Source organism: Rhinoraja longicauda, chromosome 29 (genome assembly GCF_053455715.1).
Source record: "Rhinoraja longicauda isolate Sanriku21f chromosome 29, sRhiLon1.1, whole genome shotgun sequence".
In the NCBI taxonomy this organism is placed as follows: domain Eukaryota; kingdom Metazoa; phylum Chordata; class Chondrichthyes; order Rajiformes; family Arhynchobatidae; genus Rhinoraja; species Rhinoraja longicauda.
In genome coordinates, this window is record NC_135981.1 from 8,694,295 (window position 1) to 8,711,713 (window position 17,419).

Consider the following 17,419-nt stretch of genomic DNA (forward strand, 5'->3'; position numbering starts at 1 on the left):
ACTTGATTACAACCTTGCAGTTTTTGTCACCCGATTCTCTCTCTTTGGCAGGGATTACAGATAAACACCCATATACTGATTCACTCACCAAACCTGCAAAAGCATATCAACATCCAAAAGTATTACTTAATAATATCAGACCTACAAAATTCCACCATTATAAAAAGAGTTGAAAAATTAAAACAATTTGCAATTCAGTTTGTCAAAATATTCCAGAAAAAAATTAGAAGATTTCATCTAGATTTGTTGTTTCATAAATGATGTAGCCAAATGCAATCATCTGGCAGGCAAAACAAAAATCAAGAAACACCCCGAGTTTCTCTTTCTCTTTGAAGCCTGCTACTTAATTTATCCCATTCTCTGCCCTCTCTTTCAAACCTTGGTGCTGATCACAGTGAGGAATGTGGAGGAGTCACTGTGGTGGATGTTCATATTAAAATGTATTTTGTGTGTCCTGTTGCTTTTTATTGTTATGACTGTGTGGCAAATGAAGTTCCTCGTATGTTGCAAAACATACTTGGCTAATAAAGCATTATTGTGATTGTGATTGATTGTGATCTTTGATCCAGGTTCACAACAACAAGGGAAAGCATTGCCGAGTTAAACACATATAACTATGGAATCCAGTCTGGCACTTGTCCTATTATTCCTGTGACTGATGTTGAAAAGAACTCTCATCACTTTGAACACTTCAATATGTCACAAATATCAGAAGATTTAAAAATCTGTTTTACAAAAAGATACTATCAACTTTTGCCTCCAGGCCAGGGAAAAGGGACATCAGTACCTACCCTGCATGCAAGTCGAGCCTTTTCATGATCAGGTGCCATTTTTAAAGCCTGGACAAAAAATTGCACAGCCTTTTCAATACAGTCCTCATAGTAAAGACAAAGTCCCCTCACGTACAAAGCATCAGCATTAGTTGAATCCATGCGCAAAATATCACTGAAACATAAACAAAGAGAAATCATTGCTAATGCCCCTGTTATGCAGGCAAAACGAGAGATGCTGGGGTTGCTGACACGAGATCGCAGGTTAAGTGAGTATCTGACAGTAAGAAAAAAAAGAGGGTTTTTGATAGTGCAGATGTGCAGAAACTGTTTCTATTGGCAAAATTGTCAGTAAGCTGAGGGCACAGATTCAGATTAATTTGGCAAACAAAAAGTTTGTTTGCTTTTGCACAATGAGCTGTTAAGATCGGAATTTAGTGGCGAATTCAATATTAATTTGGCAAAGAGATTTGGACAAATACTCAAAAAGTAAAATATTGCATGATGATTGTAAAGGACACAGAGGTGTTACCAATTGGATCGCTGCTTTTAAGAGACAAGACAATCAGAAAAAAATAGATTGGATTTCTATGCAGGAAGTTTCCAGGTAAAACTAACTGTTTAACTATCAAAACAAAGCTAATACATTATTCTGTTAAAAGTACTGATAGTCCATCATTTTATTTCCTTTACCATTAAAGATACAGATTAATTTGGTTCCATGGGGATTGATACCTCAGCCATTCTTTGCTCACGGTAGATCACCGAGTATTTGCAGGCTACATCAAAGTAGAAGACATTATATGTGTAGTAAGAAACTGCAGATACTGGTTTAAACTGTAGACCCAAAAAGCTGGAGTAACTCAGCGGGTCAGGTAGCATCTCTGGAGAAAAGGAATGGGTGACGTTTCAGGTCGAGACCCTTCTTCAGACTCTTACATTACTTCAAAGTAGAAGACATTCCAACAAAGCCTGACAATTATGACATCTCAGTTGAAACATTAACTCTGCTTCCCTCTCCATTGATACTGCTTGGCATACTGCATATATCTAGCATTGTGCCTCATTTCAAATCTCTAGCATCTGCAGTATTTTGTTTGTGCTGTCAACTATTATGATGTAAAAAAATCATGTAATATCTACTACATTGATCACATCTGTTGATTTGACCATCTCCTTGTAGATGAAATAAAAGTACAAAGCTGTCTCTAGCAGTAGAGACTGGGGATGTGGATGAAGAAACAGGTCACATTGATGCAGTATGCTTTGTTCTTCAGAGAATGACGCCGATGGAGGGAAAGTAGTTGTACTCTACAACCTAAAGGGGGTATAACTGACTTGGAATTACCCAATGCCATCTAAGTTCTCAAAATGCAAGGTGATTTAGTTGTCAGAACTAACATCCCATGTGGAATATGAAAACCTTTTTTTTAAAAGTGCAAAATGTACATTCACAAAAATCATGGTACTTAAAAATGATGAATATCTACCTTGCCACTGACTGGGCATCAGGGTAGCGGCCGAGTAATGCCAAACATTCGGCTTTAAGGATTTTGAAGCGGTGACAGCCAGGAGCAAACTCAAGGGCACGATCCATACAATATACAACCTGCGACAATAAGTCAAAGAGAGAGATGTGACAAAGGACATTAATCAATTAGCTCATTAACTTAATCAGAATTGAAAGGGAGATTGAAGATGAAGAAAAAAATGTATTTAATCGTTCATTAAATAAGACAGAATAAATTGATTGGAACTGAATAGGTTAGAGAAAAAGACGTTAAATGCAAAGTGAAGGTATTTATTCACAAAATGCTGGAGTAACTCAGCAGGTCAGGCAGCATCTCAGGAGAGAAGGAATGGGCGACGTTTCGGGTCCCGAAACGTCGCCCATTCCTTCTCTCCTGAGATGCTGCCTGACCTGCTGAGTTACTCCAGCATTTTGTGAATAAATACTTTCGATTTGTACCAGCATCTGCAGTTATTTTCTTATACTTAAATGCAAAGTGGATAGACTTCGGTTTCCTCCCACACTCCAAAGACGTACAATGTAATTGGCTGGGTAAATGTAAAAATTGTCCCTAGTGGGTGTAGGATAGTGTTAATGTACGGGGATCACTGGGCGGCACGGACTTGGAGGGCCGAAAAGGCCTGTTTCCCGCTGTATATATATGATGATGATGATGATGATGAAGTGAATATTTCAGAGATTAAAACAGTTTTGCATTAATAAGACTGTTTTGATGGCAAGGAGTTGGAATGGAAATTTATCTTTGGTTGCATGTGTCAAACCCAGAATACGGTAGTGGCTGCCAATCGCGTAATGGTTCAGAAATTTGATTCGAGTGACACTGATTGGTCAGATTTTGTACAACATGCTGACACTGCTATATCGGGTGCTTGGCACATCGACCCAGGACAAACCTCACTAAATAAAGATTGAGCGCAGATTTGTGACAGGTTATACTGACCAGATACAAAAAGCATTGCTAAAAGACTAAAAGTCAGACTGCATATTATTTTGGCAGAGCATGGGGAAGAAAGTATTTAAACGGTTAAATAACTGAAAATCAATAGCAGTAATGGTGGAATGGAAACTTTTTGATATCAACCTGCAAAGCCATCAGCAAAAGGCAGACTGGATTTGTTCAAATCTTCATACATTTCTAGATTCCCTAAATAAATGTTTCACTTGCTGAATCCCAAGGTATGGTAACATTCCAAAAGACTTGTAAATCCCAAGTAGTTACAACTTAATGTTTAATTCATTTCAAATAATATATTTATGAAATCATGATTACCTTCCTGAAATCTCCTTTTTCAAAGTCAATTTCAGCTATTCTTTCATACTCCAATACTGCTTCTGCGCTCTTCAACTAGAGAAAGAACAGGATATCTAAATTGAAGATCGAGTACAATGTTACGTTTCTCAAATAAAGCTCAACATTAAACCTATGTTCAGAATAGGTTAGCTCTACCATACAACATTAGGCAAAAAAAGTCATGCCATCGGATAGTCACATACAGATGTTTTGTGTGCATCAAAAATAGGCCAGAGCATGTCTGGGTACATGTGAGAGAAGGACTGCACACAAGAAACTGAAAACATTTGTCGACATTAAAGTATTCTCTCAATTATGCCCATAACTTCCCCTTTCATATTCTTTTCCCTTGATTCCTTTTGATTGATATCGATCTCCTCATATTCTTTCTCTACCTGTTTTAAACCAATTAGCCCTCATAAAGTCATACAGCATGAAAAAAGGCCCTTCGGCCCAACTTGCTCACGCTCACCTCTTGACATTTAAGAGGCTTTTAGACAGGCACATGGATATGTACGTAATGAGGGGATCAAGTGCAGGCAGAGGAGATTGTGGGCTGAAGGGCATGTCCTCTGCTATACAGTTCTATTTACTATTATATGTTGTATTCTATATTGTAAAAAACCTGCTTTAATAGCAATTAAGCTGCAAATTTCTTTCTTCTACAAAAATTGAAATGAAGTTCCTCTAACTACATGAGTCCCTGTTTGTTTTTTACGATAATGCAATTTGGTTTCTGCTTCAGTCTCAGCACCAGACCATCTTTTAAATTAATTTAACTTATGAAAAGTTGTCCCTTTATACTTTACTGCTACCTTTTATTGGTACAGACCCATTTTAATTTGATCCAAGACTTGTAGGAAACATAAGTTTACTGGGAGCAGGATTGATCCGAGATTGCAGGTATTAATACAATTCTTCCATTCTACCTTCATTGGAAGGCTCCTTTTAACATAATTCCATCATGTGCTTTATTTATGCATCATACCAAATGGTATTTCTCCCCAATATCAACAGGGTGACCTCCAACAACAAACTCCATTCCCTCTTTTCACCCCATCCCCTTACAATCCTTGATGACATTGAATGCTTGCATGGAGTCCAATTCCATGGAAGCGCGGGATTTAGTTCTGTACATATGATGACGATGACATCCAATGTACATTTTGGTTCTCACTTTAATTTACAAGGTTGTTACTCGATTGATTCTTTGAGCGTACATCTGGAATTAAATGTTCTTTTCTAAATCTCATGCCGCAACAGTTTATCGAAGGGTTAACCTGCTTCCTTTCCCATCGGAGAAATAAATCAATGAAGTACAGTTACACAAAATTAAACTTTCATTAACATCAAAGTTTCAGCAATTGCAAGTAGCGGTCTTAAAACAAAAGCGAGTAAGAATATAATGGCACAGAGTTGTAGATCTATCTAAAGCAACTTTAGAATCCAGTACGATTGAGTAATGGTGGGTTTGGTGAATGAAATGCTGGAGATATTCACAAGAGGTGTGCTCCTTACCTCAGTGTATGCCTGACTGTTGTCCCCTTCCAGTTCCAAAACTCTTTGAAAACACCGTCCGGCAGCCATGGCATTCCCCAAGGAGAGATGACATTTCCCCTCTCGCAGGTGACCCTAAAATTAAAAACACAACTCTCTTACCCAGCAGTCTTTGAAAAATCTGCAACATGAAGAACAGCCCCTCCGCAGTATGGTATGTTTTGAAAGATCGCCCCCCTCCCCAATTTCCAACTAGTAATGAGATTCCAAAACTAAATGTACAAATAGATTTGTTGGTTCATCAAGAACTCATGGAGATGTAATGGCATAAACTGATAAGAAATGATGGAGCAACTTCATTGAGAGTAAAGTGGAGTTTTCATAAGATCATAAGTGATAGTAGATTTCGGCCATTCGGCCCATCAAGTTTACTCCGCCATGGCCGATCTATCTCTCTCTCCTAACCCCATTCTCTTGTCTTCTCCCCATAACCTCTGACACCCGTACTAATCAAGAATCTATCTATCTCTGCCTTAAATATATCCGCTGATTTTGCCTCCACAACCTTCTGTGGCAAAGAATTCCAGACTCACCACCCTCTGACGAAATAAATTCCTCCTCGTCTCCTTCCAAAAAGAACATCCTTTAATTCTGAGGCTATGACCTCTGTCCTAGACTCTCCCACAAGTGGAAACATCCGCTTCACGTCCACTGTATCCAGGTTTTGGTAGTCTTATTACAAATCCGTGCACATTTAGGGCTTTTTTGGGTTAATTTACTCCCTTACAAAATGAGGATGTTGTGGGCAATTACAGCATTTACTACACATCCCCAATTGTCCTGAGCCAGTAACTACATTGCTGGACCTAGTGTTAAATATAGGCTGGAGTTTGCAAGAATGGCCGATTTCTGTACCTGTAGGACATCAGTGAATCAGCTATTTTTTAAAGTCAATCTGGGTATTTTCATGCTTATTATTACTGAAGCAAGCTTTAAAAAAAATCATTAGATTATCCAGTTTTAAATTCCCTAGCACCCTTGTGGGATTGGAACAACAGTCAAGAAGTCTGGTTGCTACTCCAGGAACACAGACATTTTGTTATTATAACTTGAATGTTAACATTTTGAGTTTTATTGTGCAATTATACTAAGCTTGGATTTAGCACTGGGATCAGTGGTGGTAGAAATGGGAGATGTGAAATAATAAATTATGCATCACAAAATGTGTACCCCAGGGTGGTGGGTGTATGCAACAAGCTGCCGGATGAGGTCATTGAGGCTGGGATTACCCCAACTATTAAGAAACAGTAGGACAGGTACATGGATAGGACAGGTTTGGAGGGATATGGACCAAGCGCAGGCAGGTGAGACTAGGGTAGCTGGGACATCTTGGCTAGTGTGGACAAGTCGGGCCGAAGGACCTGTTTCCACACTGTATCACTCTATGACTCTAACAATTTCCATTGATACAGGCTTTGGTGCTGATTCTGTAAGATTTACACTTTGAGGCAGATAAGGCTACAAGAAAATTGTGTCATTTCCTTGAGCTTTTTCACAGGGTTATAATTAACTAGTATAGTAACAGCATTGTTAGTTTCCAGTAAAAATAGCCTCGTTAATTCATAGTTCAAAACAAACATGCGCAAATTTAATAAAACCAAGATGGATCTAACTTGAACATCTGTATCAAAAATGAAATTGTAACTGTAACTGCATCTGTTGTAACAGATGTGACCTCCAATGTCCTCAAAAACAATCATCACGATTTAAGGAAATAATTCAGCACATTCCAAAAATCAAACAATTCACAATGATCTGATTTGAGTGAATGCAAATGCATTCATCTATCACACATTTTCCTGGGTTGTCAAAAACCAAGCATATTTAAAGACAATGGATTTCTTTATTTGCCATTTGAAACAATACATGCAATGTGACCAATTTGAGGGAAGTATTTTATGTTATTTGGGGGAAAAAAGAGTTTCACTGCCTTCCATTTCTTGGTTTATGACTGATCATCTGTGACATACCTTCACAAAAGTGTCATCCAGTCTCACAGCCTGCTGTGCATCTTCAAGGGCCTCCCAGAGCTTACCCATCATTATAAGTGTAGCTGCTCGGTTGCCATAGTAACTGGCATTTTTAGGGCAGATATCTGGGAAAGTAAAAGAACACTGAAAATAAGTTATCATATCATATCATATCATATATATACAGCCGGAAACAGGCCTTTTCGGCCCTCCAAGTCCGTGCCGCCCAGTGATCCCCGTACATTAACACTATCCTACACCCACTAGGGACAATTTTTACATTTACCCAGCCAATTAACCTACATACCTGTACGTATTTGGAGTGTGGGAGGAAACCGAAGATCTCGGAGAAAACCCACGCAGGTCACGGGGAGAACGTACAAACTCCTTACAGTGCAGCACCCGTAGTCAGGATCGAACCTGAGTCTCTGGCGCTGCATTCGCTGTAAAGCAGCAACTCTACCGCTGCGCTACCATGCCGCCCATCAGAGAGGTAGAATAAATTCCAAAACAAATGCTTTGTCTGAAGACCGACATTTCATTTAAATCTTCAAAAGTGGTTCTGGGGTGGTGAGAGGGGGAAGATTTACAACCTCTGTCGCTGATCAACACACGCAATCTCACTATGCAGTTTTGGAGGGGTAGGGTACTTTAAGTTCTGTAACTTAATTCTGCAGTAAAGAGCTAGTATCAGTAATAATGATAATTAAACTATCAAATTGAAGCAATTAAATAACCAGTGGCCAAATACATAGAAATGTGAATGATTCCTTTTAAACAACAGAGCAAACAACTCAGTTTAAGGGCAACTAAAGTAGGATAATAAATGATGGTCTTGCCATATCTGATGAATGGATTTTAAAAAATGACAACAAACTAACAGGCACAAGACCCATGAAGATGTTTTACACCTTAATTTACCTAATATTACCTACTATAATCAATGCCTTGAAGAAATGTCAGGCACCTTTCTTGATTAACTAAAGCAAAACACTATCTCTACAGAACTTACTATTGGCCTACAACAATAATACTGGTTAAACACGTGCTAAACATCAGCTTCGTTCACATTTTTACCTGTCACCATTAAGTTACTCCGTTCTTAAAAGCAGATGCATTTCCCATACTTGGAGGATGGGTGGGTCAATGGTAGCTGATGGGAATGTACAATGCTGATGATTTTGTTTTTGTAGCGTAGTATTAGGGAACAACAAACAATCCAACCTTTTCCTAAAATATTACTGAAGAATGGCCATTAATACATTATGTTTGTAACACTAACCAGAAGACAAGTGTTTCACATCAGCACCCTATGCAGTTCAATCCTACCTAGGAGCTATAATGGTAACATACACTGAATTTAACATGCTGATAGAAATATATAAAATTATGAGAGCCATAGATAGGGTAGACAGTCAGAACCTTTTTCCCCAGGATGGAGAAATCAAAATAATAGAGGGCATAGCTTTAAGGTGAGAGTGGCTGTACAGCTCAAAGTTCTAAGTAAAAATTCTTAAAATAAAATTTTCTAACATTTCTTTCTTTCATTCCAATTGTTTTATGTCTGGATCAGGTGGCCCCAATACTCTGCTGCCTCGCATTTGAGGCCATTCTTCTTGGTTGCATTCTTGACAATGAATATAGGCCATTCAACCAAGAGGCATCAGAGTCATGTCTGATTCTACCCTTTTCGAACTTTCATGCATTTTTTCCATGAGTAATGATGAAATAAGTGGTCCAGGGAATCTGAGTCCATTCGAGCCTTATAATTGCTAAATCTATTTAACAATATTGAAAACTCGACGTTTCAATTTGCCTGGGTTTAACAAACTCCTTTGGCGCATTCTTCCTCAATTTGTGTGTGACACCTTCCTTGCCAATTAAGTTAAGATGAATGAAATCTTTGTTGAGTCTGCACCAACCTAAAAAATAGATGTAACCACTGTTTCTAGGTTTTGATCATTTTTGAATGTGTTTTAAAGTATTGTTTAATGGTCAGTATCATGGTATGGTACTTTAGTTTAGTTAGTTTATTTGTCATTCCACTCCTTACAGATCATGCAACGAATGGGACGAAACAGAGTGCTTCCGGGGGCCATAGTGCAATACAAATGCAAAACATACAGACAGGGGATGACAGTGCCGTACAATACGATACAGTCCAATACAATTAGACAGTGCAATACAATACAATACATATAGATAGGGGATTAAAGCATGTAAACGGTAAATCATTATGGTATGGCACTTCATTTGTCACATGTACCGAGATACAGTGAAACTCATTTTTGTATACAGTTCAGTATAAGTATCAGTATACATAAGCACTTAGATAAGCATCTCAGATACAATACAAGTGTATAGTAGCAGTACACTGAGACAGTATACAGGGTCACCAGTTTGGCGCCATTTTCCAGTCCCAGTTGTTGTAGGTGCAAGGATCTTAGTCTGGTATTAAATAGTCTCAATACATGTATGACATTATGTGGTTATGACAAACTCCTTATATCCTATTCCCAAAATTTCTGCAGTGTGTTTTCCCGTATCAGCTTCTTTTCATTCAGATTATAACAAATTGGAGTTCTATCAAAATATCAAAATCAATCATATATAGAGCATTTACAAAAGCAAAGAGGTGACCTTTTAATTGCAGCAATTAATTAGATTTTAATTTATGGCCCAAAGAGTCCAATCATTCCACTTTCATTTTACAAATGAAGGTTGAAAAGAAATACTCCAGAGAACAGCAGTAGCAAATTGTGATAATTGAAGACCCACTTTATCAGAGAACTGCTGCATCCATTTAAAGTCTGCGTTCCTCTTAAATCACTGCAGTGACATCAAATAATGGCTTAGATCATATCCTTACCTATTGCTTTTGTGTAATAATTATACGCTTCGTTGTAGTCCTTCTTTGCGTAAAATGCATTTCCTTGTTCTTTAAATAATTCAGCCTCTCTGCAAAAATTAAAAGACAGTTATCATTTTATGCATTCAATTATTGCCTTTCAATTGCTCTAACATTTTTTTAGACATGCTTCGGGTTTAAGTTACAGCAAGTAACTCAGTAAAATGTAGTAAGGAATTTTCTGGTTTACATAAGTGTTTCGCTCGAGAACTGTTCATAACCCCATTTCTCTGTGGGTCAGAAATTGCCGTTTTCTACAGTAACTCATGTTATAGCTCTCCATATAAACATGCTAGAATTCTTTCATTTCATTGACTAATCACCCTTACACTACCCATAATTAAACGAATGGAGTATGTACTGTATCATCATTAATGAATATCATGAACCATTTTGTTATTATTATAACCAGCTTGAAAAATGCTTTTAAAAAATGAGTTTGCATAGAGTTGGATTCCTGTTGGACAAGTCATTCATAACATGGGACGAGTGAAAGATTTCAATGACATATTTGCACCTTTGAATTATGTAACTTAAATATGGTTCGACAATGTTGTTTGAGAAAGGAACCTGCCAGTCCTAATTGTGCGCTCTGCTAATATGGTTGACTTTTACATTCTTTGAAGTTCCTATAAAACTGAAGACTCTTGACCAACCGGACAATGTTTTCTCAGGCTGGCCAGATATGTGCAACAAAATAGTCTACAGCTATTAAAATAAAACATATGTAGAGCATTTATAAAGGCAAAGGGATAACGAGATCACTTCCCGTGGACTCCACATCCACGAACAATTGTGAAAAAAGCAGCACAATGACAAAGGAGTGAATCGAGTAAAGCCATCAATAGCAATGAAGGCCAATGTATTCACCAAGTCCTATGCTTCCAGATCTTTCCAGGCTGGTGCTTGGAACCAATAGCAACATTTCGCAATTTGCAGCTCAGTGCCGTATTACGGAGATAATAGAGATTCCATGATCCATAGCCACGTTCTTCTTCCCCTGGCAGAGCGAGAGAGGACAGTTGTAGGATTCTTAAGGACTGCTCACTTCATAACGATACAAAAACCTTGAGGCATGAGACCAAAATGCCAAGATGAAAAGGAGATTTCAGTCCTTAAATGCTCATCCTGTCTCCAATCATTTCCAAAAAAGTCAAGATGGAAAAGTCTCTTAGTCAAAGTTGAGATGCAAAGAAAAATAAAAGTTGAAAATCTAAAGTTGTAATTAAAATTGCTGGGAACGAGCCAATATGTGGTGAATAAGTCAGCACTGAAAGCAAAAGATATTTCAAGTGGCATCATGAGCAAAGTTTGTGAATTGTTGCATAGCCATTTTAAAATGTGACCCCCCTTTCCCGCAAATTCTTTGTTGAGGGGAAAGCAATTCGGAAACAAAAATGACCATAATGATAATTAAGAGGTATTTTTTCCAGAGGGACACATTGAGGGGAATAATTATGAATCTTAATGGAAATTGTAAAGAGAAATGTCCCTAAAAGACTTTTGAAATGTTACCTTAGTTATCAGCTTGCAAGGAAAGCAAGATGTCTGGCTGAAGTAACATAAACAAATACCACAGTACATGTATGCCCTTGACAAGTGTATGACATACCAGAGCTCCATCTATACATAGAAACAGTAATCTTAGAAGCCATCCCAGCAGTTCCAGACTCCCAAATGGATTGGTAGATGGTAAAATTATACACTAAATGAAAAACTCCTCATAAAAAAATGACTCCTTCTAGTAATGTTATATTTGTTTTTAATATGGCTTTGCCTGAAACCCCCCAAAAACACCACCCCCATTTTAGTCACAGACATTAAGAGTTAACACCAAACAATTGGCCTTTAAGTCAATTTGGTTTCCAAAACTGCATGCAATTGTGGTTTAAATAACATCATGGAGAGAATACATTTAAATAAATAATTTATGCTGGTAAAGGGTTTAACCAGTTAAATCCAGAGGCAATGAATGCTTCAGGCTAATATGATTTGATCGGTGTAGGTAACTTTTAGTCACACACTTGATTATACCTCACTAGTAATATAATGTTATTACTTTCTAAGGAATCCATCAGCAGATAAAACTTTTATTTGATTGCTTTACAAATTAAAATAAAATATGACTTCTTGGGAGAACTTTGCCCTCATTAAAAAGAACATTCAATAGAGGGGAACTGACAACTTCTCTCTTCTATCAACAGCAAAAACCCAGAACAGATTATGGCTTCGTTGAATGCAGATTACAAGACATTTTAACTTTACGAGCGTAGTATTAACTGCTGACATTTGGGTCTTTTGTGGTTAATAGCACTGAAATAAAGATGTTAATCTCCCAGGAATCAGCAGCAGCATCAATATTTAAGGAATATCTTTGGCACAAGTGATTCATAATTGTGCTGCCACATGGCACCAAGTCGTTCAAAGCCAGGTGTGTTGAGTCATGGCTCAGAATTGCAGTGTAACGATAGGACAGCAGACACACCTGGAACCAGGAGGAACTGCTTTCTAACCAATCTGCTCGAAACTAACCAAAAATGGTATCACCTAGAACTCCATCAATAGAAGCCATTGTTGCAACCTTTACATTATATATCTCGTAAGTACTTTTGGTTATTAATTTCATCCATTTCTAATATCACTTTGGAGTGCTTTGGGACGTCTCTTTAAAGCAATGCACAAATTTAAGTAGTTGTGATTAAATCTCCCACTCTAAAGTGCTTCAGAGCTATCCAAACTCAACTGCACTCTCTCAAATTGATTGCCAATTTCTATTAACTACAGCTGAATGTCCATGCAATCGGTCCAGGAAACTCTACACATACGGTCGAAAATGAATCGAATGTCTGGTTTGGCTCCGTGGTCAGAAAGTTGCAAGTTCAAATCCGAGACTAATCTAGGCTGCCATTTCAGCACAGCACTGAGCAAGTATGTGAAAGGTCCAATGGTATTTTCCAAAGAGTGTGGGAGCTTCTGTGATGTCCTGACTTATCTTTCAATTAACACCAAATTAAATTATCTTCTCAATTACTTCATTGCTTCCAAATCAATCAGCAAAGCTCTGCTCACTTATTCCCTGATGATGATCTAAACTCCAGTTAAATATATCAGGTTAGATGTAGATCACTTCATTGTCCTATACGCCAGGGTGCGATGAAGGTCTGTGTTCACATGAAACCCGCAGAGTAAACAGAACACAGTAAGAAAAATACAGCAGTAAATATAATGGTGAGTGCAAAAAGCAGAATGGTAAATGTACAATAAAAGAATAACCCATGAGATAGAGTTAAGGAGTAAGAGTATGTGGTAGCACCTCCGAGAATGGGGTGTGAGAAAGGTGATTAGTTCAGGAGTTGAATTGCAGGACAGAAGAAAAGGCATTAAGAACATCCAGTCGTAAGAGATACCTTACATGACTTCGGCTTGTAACCACAAAGGTATTCAGGACCTGCCATAGTAGCATAGCATCTACTTTTTGTAAGATTCTCTTGGCATCCCTTATAGTCTTGTGGAGATCATACGTCAGCACCAGTCACAGGAGAAGCAAAATGTCTCTCCTTAACGGGAATGTCACTGATTAATCTTATAAGGAGTTAAGAGTTTTGAACATTCACAGAAGTGGCTCACATTTTACATTTGATGGCAGAATTTTGAATAATAAAAATAAATATGCGATGAGCAATTTGGATTTTTACCAACTACTCTGATGATTGAAAAAGTTATACCGTGTTGTACAAAATGGAAATACATTTTAAAGCAGCTATAAGTACTCATTTGTAAATATTCTGCTTTAAAATTTGAATTTGTGCACATTGCAATTCCCTTGATTCTCTTCTACTGATATTTCTATTATGTGTGTATCTTCCTAATTTTCCTGTTTTGTTAATTGCTTAAAATACTAACAGAAAGTTGTACATTTTCTTTCCAGTTTGCCTTCTGAGAGAATCCATCAATTTAACTCACAGCATCAATTGCATCAATTTTGCTAATGCCTTCAAATTTTATCTAGGTTATCATTACTGCTAGAAAATGGGAAATGCAAACCCAAAATCAATAGATCATTGTGAGAGTATTGTTAGGATCAGGGATGAGCACCATTACTTCAACTCTATATGCAACGTCGAGATCATTAGTTGTAGGAAGGAACTGCAGACCCGGCTTTACACCAAAGATAGACACAAAATGCTGGTGTAAGGCGGCATCTGTGGAGAAAAGAAATAGGTGACATTTTGGGTCGAGACCTTTCTTCAGATTGCTCGACCCGAAACATCACTTATTCCTTTTCTGTAGAGATGCTGCCTGACCCATGAGTCGCTCCAGCATTTTGTGTCCATCATCGAGACCATTAGCTTTATTTCCACCTCGTCAAATACCTTTGCAGTTCCAAGGATGCCCATTCAACCAGCTTTTTCTTTCTCCAATAGTTTGGTTATATGGGAAATATAGTTCTGAATCTCTTTGCAGTGATTTTTGTTTGCATATGTAGTTTGCACCGATTTTTTAAGGAAACTTGTAAGCAAAGCGTCCACAGAACAGTACTAATGTTATGAAGAAGATCTGTAAATAAATGTAACTCTGAATAACTGATATGTTGATCTTCCAACAGATGCCTGGGTGGACATGAGGAACTGCAGATGCTGGTTTATAAAAAAGTAACTTAACAGGTCAGGCAGCTTCTCTGGCGAACATGGATGGGCGATGCTTTGGGTCAGAACCCTTCTTCAGACTGTGTAATCTGGGGAAGAAAGCTGGAAGGGAGGTTGGGGCAAGACAAATTCCAGAAAGTGATAGGTGGATACAGGTGAGGGGATGTTTGATTGGCAGATGATTGAACAAAGGCCAGAGATGAAAAGACATGATGTAAGAGGCACAGAATGTGAAGCCAGAGGAAGGAATATAGGTGAAGGGAGAAAGGGAGAAGGGGAAAGCAAGAAATGTGTGCGCATCCAGGTGGGTCACAGGGAAGAGAGGGGCAGAAAAAGGAAATGGAGCAAAAGTCCATTCTGCCAAGGCATGCTTCAACCATTAAGATAATGTAATTTCTTTGCTGTCATATCTGGCTAGTTCTGATGCAAGATTTTCCTCCTGCAGCATTAACTCGATTGGTTTCTCTCCACAGACCTCAAACTGAATATTCCCAGTTTTCCTTTATTTTAAATTCCAGCAACTATTGTAGTCTGAGTCTGTCCCAGCAATTTTTCTTTTTACTGTCCTTATTCACCTCCCTCAATCTTTACACACTTCCTGATAGAACAACTATTTCACAACCTTCCAGATGGCACCCAGTGTGTCAACCTGGATAAACCTCGTCTCTATGCCCTCACAGACATTCCCTTCATTCTTCGCACCCCTTCCTTTCTCTGCACTTAAAAACACCCCTGTTTTCTCGAGTTAATAAGAACAAAAAATGCTGTGAATACTATGGAGCTTAAGTCACATTTGTGCAAAGAGAAACAGAATTATCACTTCAGGTCAAAGACCAACAGAACTGGAAAAGAGAGAAGAGAAGGTGTTTACGTTACAGGGAAGGTGGGGGAGAGGGATGTCTCGAAGAAGAAACCAGCTTGACTAGGGGCATAAACTATAAACAAAGATTTCTGGTCGGCGGGCAAATGGGAGCAGATGGTACATTGGCAAAAATGTATACGTGGTGAAATGCAGAGCAGGAACCCATATCTATCCTCCACTCCAGAGGAAAGAAAAAAAAGTGGGGGGAAAACCACGCCTGTATCACAAATGAATGAATGATACAGACAAATGAGATGCTATTCCTCAAGCTTGCATTGGACACCCTTGTAACAGTACAGGAGGCAAAAGATCAATGTCAGAGTGGGAGAGGGATGGAGAATTAAACGTGGCAGGCAAAGGGTAGCTCAAGGTCACCCCTGTGGATTGACAGCAGGAGCTTTTCCAAAGTAGAGGACACCGACCACAGAATGAACACTGATTGCAGTACACCAGATTAGAAGTGAAGTGAATGTTTGGGTCCCTGGATGGTGGGAAGAGAAGTTGGGAAAGGACAAGAGTTGTATCGCCAATAGCTGCAAAATAAAGTACCGTGGGAGAGGTGGTTGGTGGAAATGGAAGTGTGAACCAGCGAGTCAGGAAGGGAATGTTCCCAACAAAATACTGAAAAATGAACAGGGGTAGATGTATCTAGTAGTTCAAACTTGGTGGGAGTTGTGGAGAATGAGCTGCTGAATGTAATAAATGCAATGCAAATAAAGTTTCAGTATCTGCAGTTTTTTAAATTTTGCATTTGTTTTCTCCCGTTTCTAATTCTGATGACAGGTAAGATACGATAAACTTTTATTCATCCCGGAGGGAAATTGGTCTGCCGACAGTCACAACACACAAGGTACACAAAAACCTGAAATTAAGAGTGAAAAAAATAAAAAGACAAGTGACTGTTGGCTGGCTGTTGTGTGCACAGTGTCTACACTGGAACAAATGACCAAAAAAACACTACTTATCCCCTGGGCAGAGGATTCTAAACTAGAGTGCCCCACGCCCCCCCCCCCCCCACTCTTGTCCTGTCCCTCTTTGTTCTCCCACTGTCCCTCACAGCGGTTTACCCCACGCCAGGTCCTCCATTGTTCTTCACGGCAGTCCCCCCCAAGCCGGGTCCCCATTGTCTTCCCCTCCCCGCCTCACACTCATCGACCGCGAGACCCCTCCTCCATCTTCGGCCGTCGTAATCATTTCTCTCTCCAAACACACTGCCTCACTTGTTGTGTTACTTGTTTTTTCATTTCAATTTTATTTAAAGATTGATTCAAAGTCCATGTTTCAGATTACCAAATGCCATGATAGTCTCAGAACTGCTCTTCAAAACCAGATTCATATCATTACTGTGTTTTCTCCTCATTATTTTGTTAGGCAGCAAGAGATTTCCTTCATACAAAAAAACAGGTGGTTGGAATGCTGATAACACTTTGCTGGCACAATCAGCCTCTTGTGTAACTAATGGTAATGGGTGTCACATGTCATGAAAGCACCCAAGGTCTTGTTCATAACAGCCAAGGTCTTCAACCAGGCCAACTTCAAGACTGTGTTACCAAATTACTATCAGCATGTCTCGAGAACAACTGGAAACATTTAGCTCAGCTGATAATTCAAAATAGTAATTTGGGTCATATTAATTATATAGAAAAGATTAATCTGTAAAGTTTCAGTAAACAATTATTGTTGAACAATGTAAGATTGACAGGAAATAATATGACGATTTGAGCCAACAGAGACCCAGATTCAATCCTGACATTCTGTGTGGAATTTGCAGTTCATTCCTACAACCAGAGCAAGCCGGAAATAATTTTCAAAACTGAAATATAATTTATTGCTCCTAACTGTAGAATGATTAACAATATAACCTTGTTTCAAGTCAATTATGTA

At 38.6% G+C, this 17,419-nt stretch overlaps 1 protein-coding gene across 2 annotated transcripts in view; it reads right to left on the minus strand.

Annotated features, from left to right (window-relative positions):
* dnajc7 (DnaJ (Hsp40) homolog, subfamily C, member 7) overlaps positions 1-17,419 on the minus strand; it is a 48,806-nt gene that overhangs the window by 21,844 nt on the left and 9,543 nt on the right. For both annotated transcript variants that reach the window (XM_078424950.1, XM_078424951.1), the window contains exons 2-7: positions 9,989-10,077; positions 7,120-7,244; positions 5,111-5,224; positions 3,572-3,646; positions 2,261-2,379; positions 792-945 (exon numbers count right to left, since the gene is read on the minus strand). In XM_078424950.1, coding sequence (XP_078281076.1) covers positions 792-945; positions 2,261-2,379; positions 3,572-3,646; positions 5,111-5,224; positions 7,120-7,244; positions 9,989-10,077 — 676 coding nt within the window. The remainder of the gene's footprint in view (positions 1-791; positions 946-2,260; positions 2,380-3,571; positions 3,647-5,110; positions 5,225-7,119; positions 7,245-9,988; positions 10,078-17,419) is intronic.